Raw genomic sequence first — 21,535 nt, 5'->3', positions numbered from 1 at the left:
TCTCCCTGTAGCTGCAGTGTGTGTGTTTGCTCCACAAGTAACTGCTGTTAAGGATGCTGTTGTGTTTGTAGATAACCACTGACTTGCTCTGTCGGGGTTTCGTCATTGGGTTATACAGTAGCTCAGTGCCCAGCATACGTCTACAGGGGCCTGCTGTGTGATGTCCACTAAAGCTTTGATGTGTTTGAACCTCTCCTCTCCTCTCCTCTCTCCTTTTTTTTTTTCTTAAAAACTGATCAGCGCTCTTTCCTTCCACAGGGCTCTCTCCGAAAAGAGTTCCCCGTCAACATTGGTGGCAGTGATGTGTGCTTCTTCTGCCGAAAGCGTGTGTATGTGATGGAGAGGCTGAGTGCAGAGGGGAAGTTTTTCCATCGCAGCTGCTTCAAGTGTGACTACTGTGGCACAACGCTACGCCTGTCCTCCTACGCCTTTGACGTGGAGGATGGTGAGGCTAACTTTAAGATAACTTTTCTTTCCTTCCTGTGTGATTGTGTCCCAGTGACACTGGGATGAATGAGCTGAAAGCAACACATAGACTGTGTCAAGTTTCACATGTATGCCACCAGAATAATTTGAAAGACACTGTAACCACATGAAATTTCAGCACCTCTCGGTTTTAATCATATAAATCTCAACTTGACCCCAGATCCGAGTGCAGTCTCATGACTCCATGTTTTCCCTCTCTGGGAGGTGTCTATTGTGTTCAAGGACAGGCAGCAGATTGTTCATTGAGACAGAGTAGCTGTTTTTCAGCGTTAGCCGTGGGACTAAGAAACCCACTGACGGTCTGAACCGAGGCAGAAAGGAAGATCTTTTTATTCTAAACACAAACAAACACATAGTCTACTTCTGCAGAGGAGATAAAGCCTATGGACTCTGTGAGGTGAAGTTTGCAATATGTGCAGTGTGTATTTATTTATGCATGGAGTTTATTTGCTTTTGTGCTGTCTGTCTGCTTTCATCCTGCAGGGAAATTTTACTGCAAGCCCCACTACTGTTACCGTCTGTCTGGCTATGCTCAGAGAAAGAGGCCTGCTCCCTCCCCCACTCCAATCACTGCTAAGGTACATGTTTCTGTTTACTAGTTAAAATCCTGGTGGAAATCAGAAGTGGCTGGCATAACAATGAAGAAATTGTTTTATCTTCAAAATGCAGTGTTGAGGTAGAGCCACAGGGGCGAACATGTGGGAAGTAGAGTTAAGATATTCTGTAGGGAGCTGTTGTTAACATAATTTGTCTTTGCAGGAGAACCAGGCGCCCCAAACTCCTACAGCAACCGTGGATGCACCAGGAAGGGCCATGGCAGCGGCAGCCCCCTCGGCCGAGCTCCAGCCCTCAGGTACCCCACTTTCCTCTCTTGCTGTGGTGGCTGCGCCCTGCCGTCTGGTCAAGGGCGTGGGAGTCCCGCTGCGTACCCTCCGCCGCACGTTCTCCTGGACCTGCCACCAGGTGGCACACAACCCCCTAGACTCTCCCTTCCTGTGCACCTACTGCATCTACCTCTTCTGCTGTCTCACCATCAATGTCCTGCTCGACCTCCTCTAGCATGACTCTCTTGTCCCTCCTTCTTTTTTCCCCCTTCTTTACTTCCTTTGCTAACTAATGTCACTGGGATTGTATAGATTTAGCCAACTGTATCGATTCACTGAGCCTGCAGAGTGTTCATGTACAGTAAATCTTGTGATTCTTCGTCTCAGTGGTTGATTTATTTCTTGAAGATGCAGCATTCTTTCTGTATCTCTTTGCATTTAATGACTTGTGATTGGTCGAGGCAGTTAAGCAGCCCCTCTGGCAGCATAATTTTTGAAGTGAATGATGCATCTTAAATTTATTTATTTATTTTCCTTGGCTTGGTGATTAAAAAAGAGTTGGACAGAGTTCTTTCTGATCAGCTCTCCAGGCAGCAATATTAACTATTTCTAAGTCTCTTCCTGTTCTGATTTTATTATGAGATGTGGCAGTAATGTGCCAGCTTTCTTACTCGAAATATCAGTTAAATTTTGGCGTACAGCAACTAGGCATGGGACGATATGAAAATTTAATATCACGATTATCAGGATAATGTTGTGAATTGCAATTTTTTGGGCCTGGATTGTCACCAAAATATGCTTAAGACTCATTTTTAAGAATTGTTTTTCGTGAAAAACAAACATTCTTACAAAGACAGACTTTTATAACTACTTGAAATGGCATTATATCTTTTGATATGATATATCCTAATGATTTATGAAGATCTTTTGCGTTTTTTGATGCTGATGCAAGGCTTTTTTATGGTCGCTGGCCCTGCTGCTGTACACTATATTATTATCCTGATAATGGAAATTCACCATGATCATCTTATTGTGAGTGTTTTTTATCGCTATCCGTGATTAAATCTTATATCGTCCCATCCCTAACAGCAATACATTTATACAATCTGAGTTAATAACCTAAATGTGATTTTTGCCTGCCTGCGTTTTAATGAAGAGCCAAGCTTTATTCTGTTGTGACTGTAACCTCTAGTGGCCTGTGACTTTTTAGCTCTACCTCCTCCTGTTGTGTTGTGTTTCTTTTAGAGCCTGCTTTGTGATGTGTTCCTTTCTCTCTGTAAGCTGTTTTGCACCTACGGTATCCCTCTTACTGAAACTCACCATATCTGTGATGAAGTGCCTGTATCAGTGCTTTTGTGAGCTTTACCTTTCCCCCTCCTATCAGAGCAGCTTAAAACTGAGCGCTCTACTAGTGCTTGAATTCGTGCCTGTGATTGGTTCTCTTGTGATTTCCACTCCTCTGTCAGACCTTCTCAGCTGCTCTCTCTCCTCCTGCATCCCCCAGCCTCTTACTCCCCCCTCCCAGTAGATTGCTGCTAAGACCCACTTGTGTTTGCTTAATATAGTGCACCTTTGCTACATTAATTGGATAGTATATTATTGTTTAATATAATCAACAAGACTAGAAAGAGCTTGACAGAACAGGCTGAGTTAATAAGGATTAATTGGAATTTAAGTAAGTTAAGTGTAGGCCTGCTGCATCGTGTGGCAAGTGTAGTATTATACATTAAAATAGTAACTGCAGTAATACTATAAACATATGTAACATTCATTTTAGATAAGGTAGTGAAATATAAAATTACAAAAGATAGCTGACATGGAAAAATAGTGTTATGATAACCAGAAGATGCACATCAGAATATGTGTTAAGCCACAGATAGTAGAGGGATAAATCCAGAATTTCTTTTTCACTATTTCTAATATTTTAGTAATTCCCATTATACAATTAATAATGTTAAGTGTTTTAAATATTTAAGATATGCATGTATATATTGGAGAGCCGATAACAGTGCCAACAGCATTTGTTAGGTCATGGGTCGCTTTAACCTTTAATTTCCGGTTTGTTTTGGTGGAAAGGTGAACCTTAAAATTGAAACTAATTTTCTTCACAGCTGTTTTGCATTTACAGGCGCGTTGCCTTGTTTAGAGGACAAAAAGGAAACCACTGCAGCTGATTGACCATGCACAGCGTGATTTTGCCAAGTAGAATGTGCTCCTGGATCAACATCCCACATCACATTCGCTTCTTCAGAGCTAAGCTAGTTTTCCAAAATGAAGTTAGTAAAATAGAACACAATCTATTGTAACATAAACGAAAACCTTATAAGCTACTGTGGGGTTTAAGAGTTAGCTTGCTAAGTAGGTTAGCTATAATGATGAGTAAACTTGCCAATAGGCTAGAATATTAGCGAGTTAGCTTGCTAACTAAGAAGGCTTTGTTAACAAGTATGCTTGCCAGTAGGGAGGGAACATGTGTCCAGGTCTTTGCAACTGCAAAATGACATTATCCTTACTCTTAATGTTAGCGAAATATTTTAACCTATTGGCAAGCTTACTCATTAGCATAACCTACCTAGTTAGCAAGCTAACTCGCTTATATTCTAGTCTTGTGGCAAGTTAACTCGTTAGCATAGCCAACCTACTTAGCAAGCTAACTCGCCAATATTCTAATCTATTGGCAAGCTCACTCGTTAGCATAACCAACCTGCTTAGCAAGCTAATTCACTAGCCCTGCAGTAGCTTTAAGGTTTTCGTTTAATATTTCTGAGGGTTTTGTAAATTTTTGTAAAAACTTCATTTTGGAAAACTAGCTTAGCTCAGACGAAACACAGGTGCAGCACACTGATGATGTCAGAGGGCTGTGATTGATTGATTGTAACGTTGGTCCAGGAATGCCATGTGGGATGTTGATCCAGGAGCATGTCCTACTTGGAAAATCACTTTGTGTGTTTCACCACTCTTTTCATCTACACAGATTAATATACAGTATCAAATCTCACACATTCATTACCACACCTATCCTTTGGTAATGGGATTTACACAGGGCTCCTTGGCATTTTGTCCTAATTGGGGAGCAATTTAGTGTAGTATAAAGTTTTAAATGCTTACTCTGATCCATTCCACACGTATTAATCAATATCCAAGTAAATTTTGGAGATAAATTCCGATACAGTTTTAAGATTTGCTTCTCAGGATGGGAAAAAGGCAAGGCACCAACCTGGTACTTCTAACTGTAGTGTGACAGAACTATTTTAGAGTGTTAAACTTATGTGTGTTTGTTGATACTATTTGCTGTAGGAATATAATCTAATGCAATAAATTAAGTTATAGATCTGCAATTGGTGTGTCCTTGTCAGTTTGTCCTGAAAATACTTCGGTATAGTGGGGGGGTAAATAAGTAATGTCACAACAAATGTGTATGGAAATGCACTAGTTACATTGTTGGATGTGTGATGGATTTGATGCTATTAGGCTCATATGTTCACACAAACACAGTAATCACAGTAGTAGTTTCCGCAAATAATGACACAGCAGATTTGTTTTGGTCCAGTTCATCTCCACAGAGGGATGAATACAATCAGCCCTGCCTGGCTCCTGCACTGCAGAGGGTTATGTTCTTCTCTACTGATGCACCTACCTGATTCTCAGTCGAATTTTCTGTGCTTTTTTCCCCTCTGCCTTCTCACCTCCAACTCGCTGCCCACCCTGATGTCATCATTTCACCCGTGATCTCCACCTTACACTCAATCATCAATCCCAGTGCCAGAGGTCAACGGCCTGCAGGAGCCCAGCCTAGCTAAACGTCTGCGGGGAACTCCAGAGCGCATCGAGTTGGAGAACTACCGTCTGTCCATGCAGAGGGAGGAAGAGCTGGAGGAGGTACCTGAGGAGACTCTGGCAGAGCACAACCTCAGCAGTGTGCTCGACAAGGCTACGGACGCTGACCTGGGCTCCAGGTATAAGCATAAAAAATGACTGAGATATGCACTTTAGACATTCAACAAATTTTTTTGATTTCTAATTGGCTGAAATTATGGTATTGTTTGTTGCAGCTGATTATTTGTTGGATTGTTTCTAGTGGGCCGAATTAAAGTGATGGCAAATTCACAAAAACTTTAGGTTACTTGCGTAACCCCGGTTCTCAGCATGAGTGATATGTCTCACATCCAAATGAATGCTGCATTTCCTTACATGAGGCATGAGGTTGAGTGACAAACTTACATGCAGTGACATGAAGAACTCCCTCCATTAGGTCTGCAACAAACCAACATTTTCAATACTGATTATTTTTATTGAATAATTTATTAATCATTAGCTCTATTGAATGCATAGCAAAACTGCCCATCGTAAGTTCCCAGAGCCCATGGTGATGTCTTAAAATGTCTCATTGTTTCTGACTCACTCATAGAAAATGACAAAAACCAGAAAATATTCACATTTGAGAAGCTGAAACCAGTGATTTTTTTTCTAAATATAAAATCAGCTCCTGTTATCTGTGTAATATATTTAATAGCTGCGTTGACAGTGTGCTGGAGTTATTATTATTGTTATTTTAAATTTTGAACCATCACGGTATCTCTTACCCACCTATCTGTATAAAGGTGTACGAATTTCACTTCCTGTCCACACTGATGAATTTTTCCCATGTTTGCCAAAAAAAATACACTTGGAAATAAGTGGCGCTTAATTTTTAGACTGATTAAACGACTAATCATTTTAACTGTACCCTCCACGTCCGTCTGTATTAATAAGCAATAAGTTAAAAGTGTGAAACTTTTCTTATCGTATATTGTTTAGGACTGTTGGCTGAATTTGTGATGCACATTTCTTTACTATTTTTTGACATTTTACGGATTCAATAAATAAGTCAAAACAATAATAATGAAAACAGTTGTTCGTTGTGGCCCTTGTGTACATTTTGGCTTCACTGCCTGACATAAGAAAATGCTGCAGGAGAACTTATATAATATACATATTCTCAGTAAAGTCCCTCAGTAAACAGAAGGTGAGACTGGCAGTGAAATAAACTGTACAGCAAGAACAAGTTAAGATGTATCCCTTCATGTTGCATATTGCATGCTGTCTGTTTTTCCCTCCCACTTGTTCCAACACTTCACTTTGACTCCTCCTCTGTCTTTCAACAGTAGCTCAGAGTCAGACATGGAGGAGGAGGATGAGCAGGAGGATCAGGATCAGGATCAGGAGGAGGTGGAACAACAACCTCATAGTCCCTCAGACCTCGGCGGGGTTCCCTGGAAGGAGGCGGTGGAGCTCCACGCCAAACTGCGGGGCGAGGAGGGGGAGGAGGGTGAGGCTCTGGCAGACGCAGTCAGCAGAGACGGGGAGATAGATGAAGACGAGGAGGAGGAGGAGGAGGAGGAAGAGGAGGAAGATGAGGATGAAGACGATGAGGAGTCGAGTGATGGTAAATTTGTTTTTCACTCTCGGTGAAGACTGTAAATGTTAGTGTGTCTCCTTCGGTGTGTCACTGTCTCAAACATTGTTCTCCTCATCCTCTCTGCTTCTTTCCCTCTTTTCCAACCCCCCTCTTCATCACTTCCCCCATGTCCACGGTGTTTGTGTGTGTGTGTGCGCGTGTGTATCTGTGTTTTGTGTTTTATTTTATTGGGCCTCTGTCTCCCCCTGCTGGCAGAGGGGGATTACTGTCCCTGGGATAGAGAGCTCCAGTCAGGCCTTTGGCTGGAGAAGCACCTCACAGATGAAGAGGATGTTGGTACATTTAAAGGTAGCAGCAGAACTGCCTGTGGATGCGTTTGCAGTAACTTTGAGCGTGATACATAATCCTGGCCGGTTTGGGTTTCTTTTGAAAGGATTTCTACAATAAGAGTGTGGCTTTAACTTTTTTTTTTTTTTTTTTTTTTTTTTTTTTTTTTTTGCTGTCTTGTTGTTTGTGTTTTTTGTGTTGCTAAGTGTGTTTCCTTACTGTGAGTCTCATCCTATATTAACCTGCTGTTAACCTGTTTAATACCTCAGTTTTTGTATTCGGCTTTAATCCACTAATCTGATAAATGTCAGAGATGTTTGTGTTTTCCCTCTAGGCACTGCAGCTGTGTTTTGGTATTGAGTGGCAGAATTGTTCTGTTCAACAAATGGGTATTATTTCTTTCTGTAACCTCGTATCTTTGAAGCTCACTTCTATTGTTTGACTTTTTGTTGCAGTCTAGTGCATGCAGCCTCCCTCAACCCGGCCTCTCTGATGATGTTTTATTGCTGCTATATTCTAACTGTCTCTGCCTTCTCTCTTTCATTGTTGTCCTGTCTTTTCCCTTCTCTCTTCTTCTTTTGCTTTCATCTTCCCTGCACAACTGCCTTCTTCCCTCTTTATCTGTCTCTGATTTCTTGGTGCACACACAACTTCACCACACTAAAAACACTGCACCACATGCCGACACCCTCATGTAGCCAGGAACCTGCAGATCCAACAAGTCCTGCAGCCTGTGGATCCCCAGACCATTCCAGGTTTGGTGAGAACACACCTGGACTCTGAGGGAGACAAGGAGGGCCAGCCAGCCTCGGCCTCTCAACTCTCCCAACCCTCTGAGCTCACGCAGCCCTCCTCCACAGGTAACCCACCCAGAGGAGCTGAACACCTGGGGAGGCATTGCAGGGCGAGTCCCAGGGTTAAAGATCAGGGGCGTCTCGTTTCACCAGTGTGGCTGCTGCTGTTCTGTTGTGTCTGTGACAGGAGGAGCAAACTCCCCCCTGACTAACCCACCTGTTGTTTATAATCATCTCTGGTTTTGTACATTTTTTTTTGTCTCATTGCTTTTTTTTTTTTTTTTTTCTTGGAATGTCTAATTTTGTGTTCAATCTTTTAATTTGTCATTCAGAGTCGCTGTTGGTCCTCTGGGGTGAACGTTCTTCAGCATCCCAGTGCACCTCATAACCCTCCCTCCCCTTGTCAATTCTTTTTGATTTTGTTCCGCTTTGTTCTTTTGTGTTCTGCTGTGTTCTTTCTCATGTGTCTAATTACTTTACTGTTATTTCCCTGCCACCTATCCCTCGTTGTTCCGTACCATCTGGTTTGAACGTAGCCCCTGCCCACACATCCGCCCGACACGAGGCAGTGAGAGTCTGGTTGGAGTCCATGTCCGGAGGTAGCACAGACTTAAAAGGGATCACGACATCCCGCCTTAGACTCGTACTCTATCTATCTGTCGGCTGGCCTTTTTTCCTGGAGCATGCAGAAACACGAACAGAGACCATTACACTCACAAGCATGCATGCTGAAAAGCTGTCGCTCACAAGAGTTCTGCTCTCTTGGGGTCAGAGTTCACTCCCCAACCTCTCACCCCACCCTTCCAACTTTCAAAACATGTATTTTCTCTTTACTCACATAGCGTATTGTGCTGCCATGTAATGTACCCCAGAGACAGAAGAGCCATCACGGCTTGAAAACACTTAACACCACAGTGTTTCTTGCCCTGATGGGTAATGTGTGAAGTATTTCATCTGTAATCTGCCATTACTGTTATTACATTTATGGACTAGCCCTTAACTGGCACAAGAACTTGCATAAAGTTCAGATATGGAGGCTGTTAAAGGGATTATATCAACTTTTTAATAGCTTGACTGAATGTAATAAGAGTGCTGCACACATATTTGGATTCACAGGCAACACTCTTCTGGGTTAAAAGCTTGGTAAAGATCTTCTTGTGTTCAGATCCACCAGAATTAGATGGTTCCTTTAGTGTGTGCCTGTGCACCCACATGGACAAAGGCCTATAGTGCAGTTAGCAGAAGTGAAGGTTAATGCTGTAATTATATCCTAAACCTGCATACATTAACTGTGTGGGTTATTTCTCCATTTCAGATTTTGTTAGAAACACAGTGTCTCCCACTTAATTTAGTTTAAATGATGGATTATTGCTCGTCTCTTAACTGATGTCATTAACATTTTTTGGTTGTGCTTTTGCTTGATTTAAATGTCATCCATTGCTCATCTGAAAATGGATAGATGCATGTGTCTGTTCACTAATGCTGCTCCGCGCCCAACCTTTGTTCATATTTACTGACTCGACTCGTACGAGTTCATTTGTAGGCAGTACTAATGTTTGATTTCGTTGCCAGAAAACTTTCCTTAAAGCTGTCCTCAGAAAAAAAATGGATTTGGGCTGTGAAGCCTTTTCATCCTTTTTCAACCTTTAATTTTCCACCCCGCTCTTCAAAACTGCTTTTGATAGATTTTTTCATTAAGCAATCTTTGAACCCCGGTGCTCTCTTTTTTTTAAGAGGGAAAAAAACATTTAGCCTGAAGCTAGACTTTCTGAGAACAGCTCAGTTAAGGTTAGGAAGTTGAAAAAAGTTCTCGCTCTTGTTATTGTCTGAGGCGAGAATGTGTTACCCGGCTGACTTACTTCTTGCCGTCTTCTTTTGTCATGCCAGAGCTCTGTGAAGATGAAGATCTGGAAGCAGAGGCAGACAGTCCTGATGTGGAGCCTGGTACAGAGATGGATCAGGGTGAGCGGTTTGAATAATACAAATAATAATGAAGCCATAATTTCAAAAGAATTGTACTCCACTGCAATAAAAAGATATAAATAATTAACATTATAAACAGTGTAATAGTTTAATATTTCACGATGTTTTGCTTAAATTACAGACGACATCCCTTCAGATGCAGAAGCCGAGGCTCGGTTGCATCAGCTGCAGCATGCTGAAGTGCTTCCTGAGGAAGAAAAGGAATCAGAAAGTCTGAGGATGACCCCCAGTATTGGTACATGCCCCTAATAATTAATCTGAATTGATCTCTCTGAAATATTTTCACATGATTAAAGCTAATATTTTCGTTATTTTCGTTCAGAGCCATCCAGCACCAGCCCCGTGCAGAAAGAAGATGTCGTTCTTTCCCCACTCGAACCCTCTCCTGAAGAGCCAGAATCACAGGTTTAGATCAGTCTGCACTTTTTAAGATTGAAGGTATGTGATGTTAGTTTTTACTGAATATTATCTGCTCTTTCATTTTCAGATAAATCTGGTGAGGTCTCCGGGTGCCCGCTTTTTCTCAGAACCGTTCCTACCTGAGGAAATAAAGCCACAGAGGTCAACTCCATCTCCCTCTCCAGCCACCAAGAGCCCACTGTCCACTTCACCTGCTCCAGTCCAGGAACCTTCCTCTGTCCCTTCTCCGACACTTGCTGTTGCTGCTGCTGCTTCCCCTGTCAATGTCCCTGCCTCATCTCCCCTAACCTCATTCACCAAATCACCCATCAGCTCTCCAGTTGAGCCAGCTGTCGAGCCACCTGTCAGAACCCCTGTCAAGGCACCTGTTAGCTCCCCAATCCGCTCTCAGCCCACTCCACTGCCAGAGACTCGGACACCAATATCTCCTGTCTACCCTCATCGTTCTATTTGCCCTCTCACGGGCAACCCCCTCTCCCCTATGTGTGCTCAGCCTTTGCCCTGCCAGGAACCCTCATCACCCCTCACCTCTGACTCTCCCGTCAGAACTCAGCCTGTCCCCGCAGTCACTTCAACGCCTATGACCAAAACAGACAAAGGCACGCCTGAGCCCTCAATGTCCATAGATTCTTCAACGGAGGAAGAATCATCTAAAAAGACAGATATCATTGAGGAATTTTGGTTAAAGAGTGCTGAGATCAGAAAGAGCCTTGGTTTGACTCCTTTGGACCGCAGTAGTAAAATCATAGAGAAGAGTGTTGTCACAGCTCCAGTGCAGGACTCCACCCCTATCAAGACACAGACTCCAGATGTACCGGAGGAACAGAAGCCTGCCTTCACTGGCCGCGCTGTCATTCGCAGACTCAACATCACCCTTGAGGGTCAGGTCATCACACCCATTGCTCCTGCAGAGCCCAAGAGTAATGGCTCTGACAAGAGGGACCTCAGCAGCAGCTCTGGCCTGGGGTTAAACGGGAGCATGGTCACGAGCCAGACGGCGAACAGTGACAGCTACAACACGTCTGACTCTACTATGCTCACCCCGCCCTCCAGCCCACCACCACCCGTGCCTGCTAATCAGTCTCCAGCCGTGCTCAGGCAGCAGAGACACCAGGTGTCCTGGAGCAACGGGACGGAAAAACCTCCACCTGAGCGTGCCAAACAGCCAGAGAAAACCAAGAGTCCCGTTCCTGCACCGAGGACCCAGCCGAGCCCTGTGTCTGCACCCAAACCTGCACCTAGGAAAATTTCACCTCAGGCAGAACCAGAAACAGCTCCAGTGGTTGTCATGAGGGAGAAGAAGCCACGACCGCAGGAGGTGAGGAAGTCGTTTGTGGAGACAGTGGAGGAGATTCCGTTTGCAGATGACGTGGAGGAGTCTTACGATGAGCGGACACCAGACGCGAGCATGAACAGGTTCTATACTCCACCCACCAGCAAGCCCAGCAAGGAGAGACCACCTCTGCATCTGGCTCTGGCAATGGAAAACGGTAAACCCAATATCCCTGTCAGCCAAGCCCTTAAGACCCAGAGGGCAACTCAGTTCTCCCCAGAGGCCAAGGAGATCGCTGAGGAGAGAATGAAGGCCAGAGAAAAGTCTGTAAAGAGCCAGGCTCTGAAAGATGCCATGGCCAAACAGCTAAACAAAATGAAAGAATCTGACATAGACAAGGGTGCCTCACCTAAAGTGGCCTGGAGCGTCGCCCCAGATGCTGCCGGAAAAAGTAAAAAGTCAGCCGTCTCTCCGAAGACATCAGCCGTGAAGGCTCTGGAGTCAAAGAAGGCGGAGACAATACCAGAGCGTTTCTTCAGCAGCAACAAAAGTCTGGACAGCTCAGTGGCTTCATCAGATGGCTCCTCGTCCAGCAAGAGCAAGAAACGAAGTTCCCTCTTCTCGCCGCGGAAGAATAAGAAGGAGAAGAAAGCCAAGAACGACAGCAGCAGGCTCTCCGGCACAGAAGAGACACCGCCCAAACATAAGTCGCTGTGGAAGGCCGTCTTCTCAGGGTACAAGAAGGACAAAAAGAAGAAGGACGATAAATCATGTCCAAGCACGCCATCCTCGAGCTCCACCACTCAGGACTCTGGGAAGAAGAGAACGTCACCTCTTGGGAGATCATCAGGTAGGAAAGCTGATCCAGGGCAGGTTTTTAATTCAATACTTGTAAAATTTCTATTAAAAAATTTTTTGCTTATTATTTGCTACAGACTTGAAATCCCGCAGAAACTTGAGCTTCTCCGAGGACTCCGACCTGTCCTGCGATGATGTTCTGGAGAGATCCTCCCAGAAGTCAAAGGCAGATGTAAGTCACAATAGACACAGTTAGACATGTCACATCTTTGTCATGAGGTATTTAGACATGTGTAGCGTTGCAAAGCCAGTCTGAGCTCATTTTGGAGAAGACATTTTAGTCTGATGACGATGAGCACAGACCAGAGCCGGACTGGCCTCGGAAGTTCTTAACCTTCTGAACAGTTTTTGGTCTTGGTGTTGCCGATAAAATGAAGCATGATTCTGAAACTTGATGCTCTATTATATGATATTGTCTCAGGTTTAATTCCAAAGCTAATTTTGGTGGATAATTTGGACGAAATCATTCAGTGCACCCTGATTTTTTCCAGTTTTTAAAAATTGGAAGCAAACACAGGTGACTCTCAGGTGATGCGTTCATCCTGTTAAGTGTAAAGCACAACAACACAAGCGTGTGTATCCCTCACAGATATGCCTGTTTAGCCTCTCCAGACCCAAGTGAATAAAAGGTAATCTGCGGAAAGGCTTAGCAAAGGCTATGCGTCAAATCTATAGCATTCATTTCAGTTTCACTGTCTTTTAAAAAAGCACTTTCCTTTAAATAATTTCTTCCACTTCGCAGCAGCAGCAGCAGCAGCAGCAGCAGCACATGGACATCTTTGACCTAGTATCAGGCATGCAGAAGGAAGCGATTAAGGAGGAGAAACTGGAGAAGGAGAGAAGGAGGGAGTTAAAGGAGAGAAAGAGGGTGAAAGAAAGGCATAAAGAAAGGGAGCGGGAGAAAGAGGTTGATCGAGAAAAGAAGAAAGACGATGAGGAGGTATTGTGCAGCAGGGGGTCAAATGATTTTGAATTTCATCTAAACATAAGTTTGGAAATTGGTAAACATAATATATGTAAATTTCTACTAATGTTAAGTCCACAAAGCTTGCAACTGGCTTTCAGACTCACCTCAAATTAACATTAAATACTTTATTCATCTCTTTTTAAGTGATGTTAGATTTGCAAATGTTTGCATTTGTGCCTTCGGGTGATCCCAGAGCAGTTCATACAACCAAATCATGATTTAAAAACACATTTCCAAGGTCTTCAGCACCACAATGTGACATGTCATATGCACGCCACCATAATTAGCCAACAAAATTACTAAATGAGTGAATTCAAAAGCCCGGATTCATTACATATGCAGGTGGCACATTAGGACTGTGCAGGAATTCAGCACACAATATTCACATTTCCATCATATGAGTCCTTTTATTTGAACCCATTTGCATTCATTACGTTGGCTTGAAATTCGGAAACGATTGTCTCCACTGCTGCTCAGTCTGTGTGTGTGTGTTTTTGGTGGTTTAGATAGACGCAGTCGAGTTCAGGGCCAGAGGCATGAATTCATTAACCGCTGTAAAAGCATTTAAATAAAGCTCTTTGTTTTCTTCATTTCGACGACATCTATGAAGATTTGACATTTTGTTATTCTTCAGTAATATCGATCTGAATTTGAACTTTGTGTGGCTCCAGTAACGGGAGGTCAGCGCTGTGTCATGCCTGCCAGGCCTTGCGTAATTCAATCAGAGCCTCCGGGAATCAAGTAGAATAGTCTCTAGTGACTGTTGTGGTGTTTATAGTTTCCCAGATCTGTGAGTGTATTAGATATATTCTCGTAGACATAATGTTAAAAATAACAGACCTGCGTTACTGCTTTATGACGTGAGATGGTTGTCCTACAATGTGATTTGTCGTTGACTAATTTCTGATTAACATAGACGTATCAAATGTCGCTGCACCTTGCCATTTTTGTGTCGGTGTGGGATATTAACATTGCCTGTTTTTGAGTGTACCAGCTAAATTATGACCTTGTTTTGTTTTATTTTGACCAATTTTAACATAATCATTAACCCATTTAATCACATCATCTGTATCATGTTTGTTCCCTCCCTGTTTTTTTTTGTTTTCCCCAAGTCTGTTTATGTCCCTCACGCACTGGCGTTCAAGAGATCGTACGCCACAAAGGTAGTATTACATACATTCCCATTGATTACCCCCACCACCACCACCCCTGACCCCCCCACCCCTCAGCGCATGTGCCAGTTTGCTGTCATAACACCTCATGTGCATCTGGCCTCAAACTAACTGTCCTCTCTGGATGCATGTGACAAGGCGGGGCCGCAGCGCGCGCTCACTCACTGCTGGATCTCCACTCTGTTAAAATGCGACTTTTTCCAATCGCACTTTTCTGGTCACAATGACACCTCTGCATCTCTTGATATCAGGGTTGGTTCCTCTCTGAGGATCTGGTTTGATATTAACCTGCCTATCTGTCACTGTGGCACTGTTTTTACTCCAGTCTGGATGCTGGGATAACTTTGACGTTTTCCTTCAGTGCTGTTCTCTCTTGCTCCTGACTCATGCCAGCTTTTTATGTCCTCACAAGTCAGCTAAAAGGGGAAACACCCCTGCTTATTCACACACTGTATTAATGCCTATAATTATAAGTTTTCATAATGTGAAGGATTATAAATGTGAGAGCTGCAGTGACGTTTATTATTTCATGTTAACATACCTTCAGATTGCAGTTTAAAGGCGTAAAAAAGCCTGTAGATAGTGTTTACTCTGTAGATGCTGTGTAGTAAAGTTTGAAGTATCCCAAGATAGATTACATTGTGCTAGTCAGTGTTGTCCTTCACCTTCTACGAGACCTAATCAGTTTCCCCCTCCTCTCCTGTTCAGTTTTTCTAAAGGGCCAGGGCCCCATGGAGTCAACTCCACAAATTAGCTGCTTGTGGGTGAGACCTCTCTGACCCATGTTTTTTCGTTATTACCCCAGAAAACCTACACAGAGGAGGAGCTGAATGCCAAGCTGACACGGAGGGTCCAGAAAGCAGCACGACGACAAGCCAAGCAGGAGGAACTCAAGAGACTGCACAGAGCTCAGGTAACTGACCTTTGGTGATCCTCTGACCTCTCCTCCATCGCAATTGTGAGGTGGACGTTTGTAGTTTTGAGTGAAAGCCATGAAACATGATTTTAAAAGCTAAGATTTTAAAAACTACGACATACAATCTTAACAAAACAAACAAAAACAACAACAAAGAAAAGAAAACAATACAAAAAAAGACTTATAGTAACACACATCACAGAAACGTACAAGCTCAGCATCTGTATATTCATATCTGATCATCATCAACATCATCATCTCTCACTTAATAAACTCAAAAACAAAAACAAAACGATATGTTAGATTATTACCAATAATTATTTCCGAAGTGGCATTGTTGTCCACTTATCCCTCTGTAACAACCACACCAAAAAAAGATAAAGATAAGTAAAGGAAGTAGAACAAAACAAAACCTCAAATCATCGTCTGGATGAGCACCATTGTTGGGACAAAATTTCAGTTTGTCTAATACTTTGGTTTATGGCAGAATACTTGACATTGGCCACACAAAAGCACATTAGACCGATAATCTTTGAAAAAAATCATATTCCCCTTCCTCCTCGTAGTGTATAGTGTGTGCACGTGAAAGAAAATAACCAATCAGAGCCAAGGAGTCTGTAACGCAGCTGTCAGTCATGTCAATCACTGCGCGTGGACTGCGGTCAAACTGTCAGAGACGCCTATGCTGCTACATGCTAATCTCAAGGAAAAATGTAATCTCTTATGCTGATGATGTTAATTTTTCCCAGAATTTGGATCAAATTACTGCTGGAACATGTGAAGTTGTGTTTTAAAAGATTTTATTTATGGTTTTTCCCACGGAAGAAAGTGCTGCTGTACTCTGTTACAGTCATTCCCCAGCTGCACGTACGCTGCTACATGTAGCTACATGCTAATCTCAAGGAAAAATGTAATCTCTTATGCTGATGATGTTAATTTTTCCCAGAATTTGGATCAAATTACTGCTGGAACATGTGAAGTTGTGTTTTAAAAGATTTTATTTATGGTTTTTCCCACGGAAGAAAGTGCTGCTGTACTCTGTTACAGTCATTCCCCAGCTGCACGTACGCTGCTACATGTAGCTACATGCTAATGTCAGGTAACAATGTAATTTTGTTTGCCGATGTTGATTATTTCTTCTCGATTTTAGATTATGGCTGGAACATGAAAAAAAAAATCATATTCCCCTGCCTCCTTGTAGTGTGCAGTGTGTGCATGTGAAAGAAAATAACCCATCAGAGCCGAGGAGTCTCTAAAGTATCAGTCATGTCAATCACTGCCTTTGGACTTCGGTCAAACTGTTAAAGAGGAGAATGGCTCATGGAGATGGCACTTCAGCGCTCCTTCCGGTGACAGCAACAGCTGGTTGTCAGTGATCAGCTGTCAGCCTGTGACCCTCGCCCTCTGAACTAGGCAGCGCTGATGAAATATATATTCAGATTCTGCTACTGCATATCCTATTGCTCACCTTAGATGTTTTCAGAAACATGTTTTAGTGTACTGTTTAGCTGTAAAATGAGAAAGTTTGTGACCTGGCAATCATGTTATTTTATAGCTAAACAGAAAATAGGTTTCTGAAAACATATGAGGCGAGGAACAGGCAATGTATAAACACAATCTTGATTCATATTTGATCAGCACTGCCTAGTTTGACTGCAGTTTGTGAGCCATGATTGACAGCATCTTCAAAGACTCCTCGGCTCTGATTGGTTGTTTTCCTTCAGCTGCTTTAGATTCTAGCATATGCCATTAGCAGCAAAACGAGTAGAATGAGGGACATGCATTTTTCATATGGTTATCTGTCTTATGTACTTCCGTGTGGATGTAGTGACAGTTCCACCAAATATGACAAAAGTTACATTCATAAAAGTTACCGACTGAGGCTTTAACTGTACTTTGTGTTTAGTGCGAATAAGCAAATGGTAGTAGGGATGGGCAGCACAAGCAAAAACACGATTTGAAAATCGTGGCAACTATTCAACAGTTTTTTGAAAAATTGCTCCTCTCTCGCTCCAAAGCACTCACAGACAGCCCAGTCCTCCCTCCCAGCTGCAGTCAGAGCAGGAGATGTTAACCCCTCCACATCAAGACTGCAAGTGAATTGCGCATGCGTGGAACCGCCGCTGGCTGATCTGGTTTACAGTCAGGGCGGGATGTAAATGTAAAATTTTCTTTGTCTAATATAAATCACTGAAAGAAGGTTCATTTGTAGTTATAAACGTATTCAGAGTGTTTTTTTTACTCAGTTTTGGTCTCTCCCACGACGTTATCCCTCTCTCCTACAGCAGGCATTACAATTACATGCATATGGACAATTATGCAAATTAGGCGATGATGTCATTTAGCGACTTCTAGCCACTTTTAGGACAGCCAATAGCTACTTTTCTGACTGAGGAGTTGGCAACAGTGTTAGGAAACTACAACGCAGAAGTGCGCTCGACTATGAAACCCCGAATGACTGCGGACATTCCTCGTGGAGTAGTAGTCTCTGCATGTTTCTCCTGTTTGTAGAAGAGCGTCAGACTAGCTGGTAGTCCCATCTCACACCGCTGTAGAAATCTTATACTGCCCTCGTGCGGTTAGGAGCTGAATTGTATGTCAAATAAAGGGGGGAAATAAGATGGCGAATAGTAATAGTCGCATTAAAAAATCAATTTTTCACAAATAAAACGACTATTCGAAATTCGAAAATCGTGACCCATCCCTAAATGGTAGCAAGCTAACATGCTAAACCTGTACATTGAACTTAATAAACATACATGCAAGTTGTCATTGAGAGCACGTTAGTATGTTGAAGCACCACTGTGCCTAAGTACAGCCTCAGAGAGCTGCCAGCATGACTGCAGGCTCTTAGTCTTGTTTTGACGTTGAAAGTAGGTTTAATGCATATATGTTGGTTTAAATATGACGTTTGGGTGCTGAATAGCTTTCAAACAGTCAGGCTCTTAGTCTTGTTTTGACATTGAAAGTAGGTTTAATGCATGTGTTGGTTTACTTATGATGTTTGTGTGCTGAACAGCTTTCAGTCAGACGAGGGTGTTTTCCATCAAACCATTATTAACGTCATGCATGTCAAACACTTGAAACATTAACTGGGTTATGTGTATGCCAGTAGTGTTTGTGTTGTACAAGAGGAAGGCTACATTAGTATTGTTGTCACTGTTTTATTTATTTATTGTTTTGTTTTTTTTTTCCACAAACCATATGGTCACTCTAATGTGACTCAGCCTTCTTGGAGTGCGGCCAGATTCATCCTTCGGTTTGGAAATCCACTGTGATTGATGTTGTAACTCTGCAGTCAGGCTTCCAGTCCACTGACTCAGCACTAAGCCACAGCTAAAGTCTCTGCTCCCGGAGCCGTGGTTAGCTGGCCTAAATTTTGCTTCCTTTTAGTGGCTATTTGCAGAACCCAAACTGTGCTTCTTGTTTAGCTCCTCTTTCTGTGTGGCACTGATAAAGTTGAGCACTGTCAGAGGAAGTTAAAGTCCAAGGCGGGGGGGGGGGGGGGGACGACGACTTAAATTGATGTTTCTGCTCATTTAATCGTTCCACCCATACATCACTTTACCTAAATCAAACCAATAAATGAAATCTTACACAATCATAATCATCTCAAATATCATTAAACCGGACCACTTCTCTTGTATCTACTGTATATCACGCACCACTAAGATACAAAAGGCAATTCTCCATTTCACCAGAGGGGGCTCTGTGGGCTCAATTTGCCAGTCAGGCTTTTGAAGACATGCAAAACCCATTTGAAGTAGTTTGAACTGGTTTACACGGGCCATTCAAAGAAATTATCTTCAATTATTGCCCACTTAGTATTCCTGGCAGATAAAAGCCAATAGTACTTGTGAAGATGACACTGAATAAGTGCAATAAGTCAGCATTTAAATTACTGAATTAAATGAAAACATGAAAGGATTCTTTGTACAGTGGCTATGGTACTTTAAGGGTTTAAATAAAAAAAAAAAAATATGTCCTTGATATCGAAAGGGACCAAATATGCTTAATTCATTTTCTGTTATATATGTTATGTTACAATGTTGGACGTTCATATTAGATGTGGTCAAAGTTTAAAATAATGGCGTAAACATGTAAAAGTGATCATTGTGAGCAAAAACCTCAGGCTTCAGACCGTTCTGAATTCTCGTTCCAACTGTTTTCCTACTTAAATTACACGTTAACATCAGATCGTGATGGATTTCTTTATATGGTCATCTGCTCCAGGCACGTCACTGCAAGTGTTAATATTAGGTAGCCTACACTGCTACATGTAGCTACATGCAAATGTTGAGAAAAAAAAGTGATCTTGGTTGTTAATTTTTCCCTGATTTTGGATCACATTACTGTTGGAACATATCTAGTTGTGTTTAGAAGCTTTTATTTATGATTTTTCACAGTAGAAAATGCTGCTGTACTCTGTTAACAGTCATTCTCCAGCTGCAAGTACGCTGCTACATGTAAACGTGGTTGCCAGTGTTGATTATTTCTTCCTGATATCGGATCGTATTGCCGCTGGAAGATGTCTCGCTGTTTAGATTTTTTTTAAAAGCCTTTTATTGGTGTTTTTTTTTTTTTTTTGTGGTAAAAATGCTGCTATAATCTGTTACAGTCTTCCCCTGACTGCAAATAATAGTGCAGGAATGCGGAGAGCACAGATACTGAAGACCCAGAAAGGCTGACCAATCAGAGCAGAAATTTTTTTTGTTTGTTTGTTTTGTTTTTTTCGGGAGAGGGGGCTTAAAGAAACAGGTGCTAAACCGGAGGCTTTCAGACAGAGGGTGAAGTTGTTCCAGCACAGACAGTATGAAGAAAATAAAGAGTTGAACATCAAAGCATATAAACATGTTCTGGTTAAAAAAACAACTAAAATACAAATATGAATGTAAAAATAAGCATAATAGGTGCCCTTCAACACTGGTTTACTTTTTTCTCATAGCATTAGTAGTTTTAAAGTAGGTAAAAGTTGTGGTAATGAAATTTTGTACGTGCTGTTTCACCTGGCTCTGTGGCCTTGGCCTCCAATTACAGAGCCCTTAAAAAGAGTTATTCATTGACAGGTCCTTCACCTCCTTTGATACTTTCCGCTCAACTGGTGATTAAGATTGAGTACTCTCCACCGGGAATTGATTTCACTTTAAAATGTTTTGTGTCAAAAGGCTGAACACCTTGGCTGCCCAGAGCTGTATTTGTAAATGGGTACGACTGAGTTTAATATGGGTGTTGAGGCTGAATGCTCCTCTCAGACATCCTAAGAGGCTGCATCCCCTCTATAATTGCCCCCCCCTTCACTGCCAATAACCAGTGAGAGTGTGGCGCTGGCCAAAAAGCTGAGAACTATGAAATATTAATAGTTTTTGGTAAAATTCATGAAATAATATTTGCCTGTCAGAACAGGCTCACGTACTTGTAGACATCAATACACTTCCAATTAGCGGTGCTCCCGCTGTGCCTCCAGCCATTTATTTTTAATGAGGGTAAACTGTTGCATCAGTCGAGTGTTAGAGGTAACCTCTGCAGCCACGTCCCTCAGAAACCTGTGACACAAATCAGCCGTAATTAGTGGGAGATGTTGTTATTTTGTGCACCCATGTGACATAACTTGTCTGCGATGTAACTGTGTTTATGTATTTGTGCATTTCATTAATAACTCTAACCTGCCTGTTTGTTCAGATCATCCAGAGGCAGTTGGAGCAGGTGGAGGAAAAGCAGAGGCAGCTGGAGGAAAGGGGCGTAGCTGTGGAGAAAGCTTTGAGAGGAGAAGCAGGTAAAGACTCGTCACCTACACCGTCAGACATTTGTTTCTTAGATGAATCTGGCCATCTCCCGCGTCGTGGTGTATCGGTAATGCTACTGCAGATAGACGAATGCCCACATTAAATGAACTGAGGGGTGTTGTACGTTTCATAACACGTTTAACTCTCTTATTATTAACATTTTACAAGTGATTTACTGTATGTAAGGCAATTAAAGCTTGTTTTTGTGTCAGCACTGGCTCCACAAGGCCATGTTTTATCTTTATATATCAGTTCAGTCTTCTCTAGAGCTCTAAAGGGAATAATAATAATATCGATAATTAGGATGATGTAACCAAGACGATGCATTACCTCA

The 21,535-nt window shown here is 42.4% G+C and overlaps 1 protein-coding gene and 1 long non-coding RNA gene across 10 annotated transcripts in view; one reads left to right on the top strand and one right to left on the bottom strand.

Annotated features, from left to right (window-relative positions):
* The window catches only part of mical3a (microtubule associated monooxygenase, calponin and LIM domain containing 3a), a 115,465-nt gene that overhangs the window by 79,046 nt on the left and 14,884 nt on the right, over positions 1–21,535 (top strand). For 6 of the 9 annotated variants that reach the window (XM_049575353.1, XM_049575354.1, XM_049575352.1 and 3 more), the window contains exons 27-42: positions 259–445; positions 970–1,064; positions 1,246–1,339; positions 5,071–5,266; positions 6,455–6,735; positions 6,964–7,056; positions 7,734–7,895; positions 8,366–8,428; positions 9,717–9,791; positions 9,934–10,047; positions 10,135–10,217; positions 10,300–12,355; positions 12,441–12,535; positions 14,443–14,493; positions 15,308–15,415; positions 21,098–21,191. In XM_049575353.1, coding sequence (XP_049431310.1) covers positions 259–445; positions 970–1,064; positions 1,246–1,339; positions 5,071–5,266; positions 6,455–6,735; positions 6,964–7,056; positions 7,734–7,895; positions 8,366–8,428; positions 9,717–9,791; positions 9,934–10,047; positions 10,135–10,217; positions 10,300–12,355; positions 12,441–12,535; positions 14,443–14,493; positions 15,308–15,415; positions 21,098–21,191 — 3,847 coding nt within the window. The remainder of the gene's footprint in view (positions 1–258; positions 446–969; positions 1,065–1,245; positions 1,340–5,070; positions 5,267–6,454; positions 6,736–6,963; positions 7,057–7,733; positions 7,896–8,365; positions 8,429–9,716; positions 9,792–9,933; positions 10,048–10,134; positions 10,218–10,299; positions 12,356–12,440; positions 12,536–14,442; positions 14,494–15,307; positions 15,416–21,097; positions 21,192–21,535) is intronic. The other 3 variants (XM_049575358.1, XM_049575355.1, XM_049575359.1) reach the window with 2 other exon arrangements.
* On the bottom strand, positions 6,457–21,179 carry LOC125888127 (uncharacterized). The gene is made up of 4 exons (XR_007449281.1): positions 21,082–21,179; positions 20,832–20,961; positions 9,689–9,770; positions 6,457–6,593 (listed from the first exon to the last, which is right to left on the bottom strand). It is a non-coding gene; the product is annotated as an uncharacterized LOC125888127 (long non-coding RNA).

Source organism: Epinephelus fuscoguttatus, linkage group LG4 (assembly GCF_011397635.1).
Source record: "Epinephelus fuscoguttatus linkage group LG4, E.fuscoguttatus.final_Chr_v1".
NCBI classification, from domain to species: domain Eukaryota; kingdom Metazoa; phylum Chordata; class Actinopteri; order Perciformes; family Serranidae; genus Epinephelus; species Epinephelus fuscoguttatus.
Note: the sequence above shows the minus strand (reverse complement) of the source record. Positions and strands in the feature narration are given on the sequence as shown.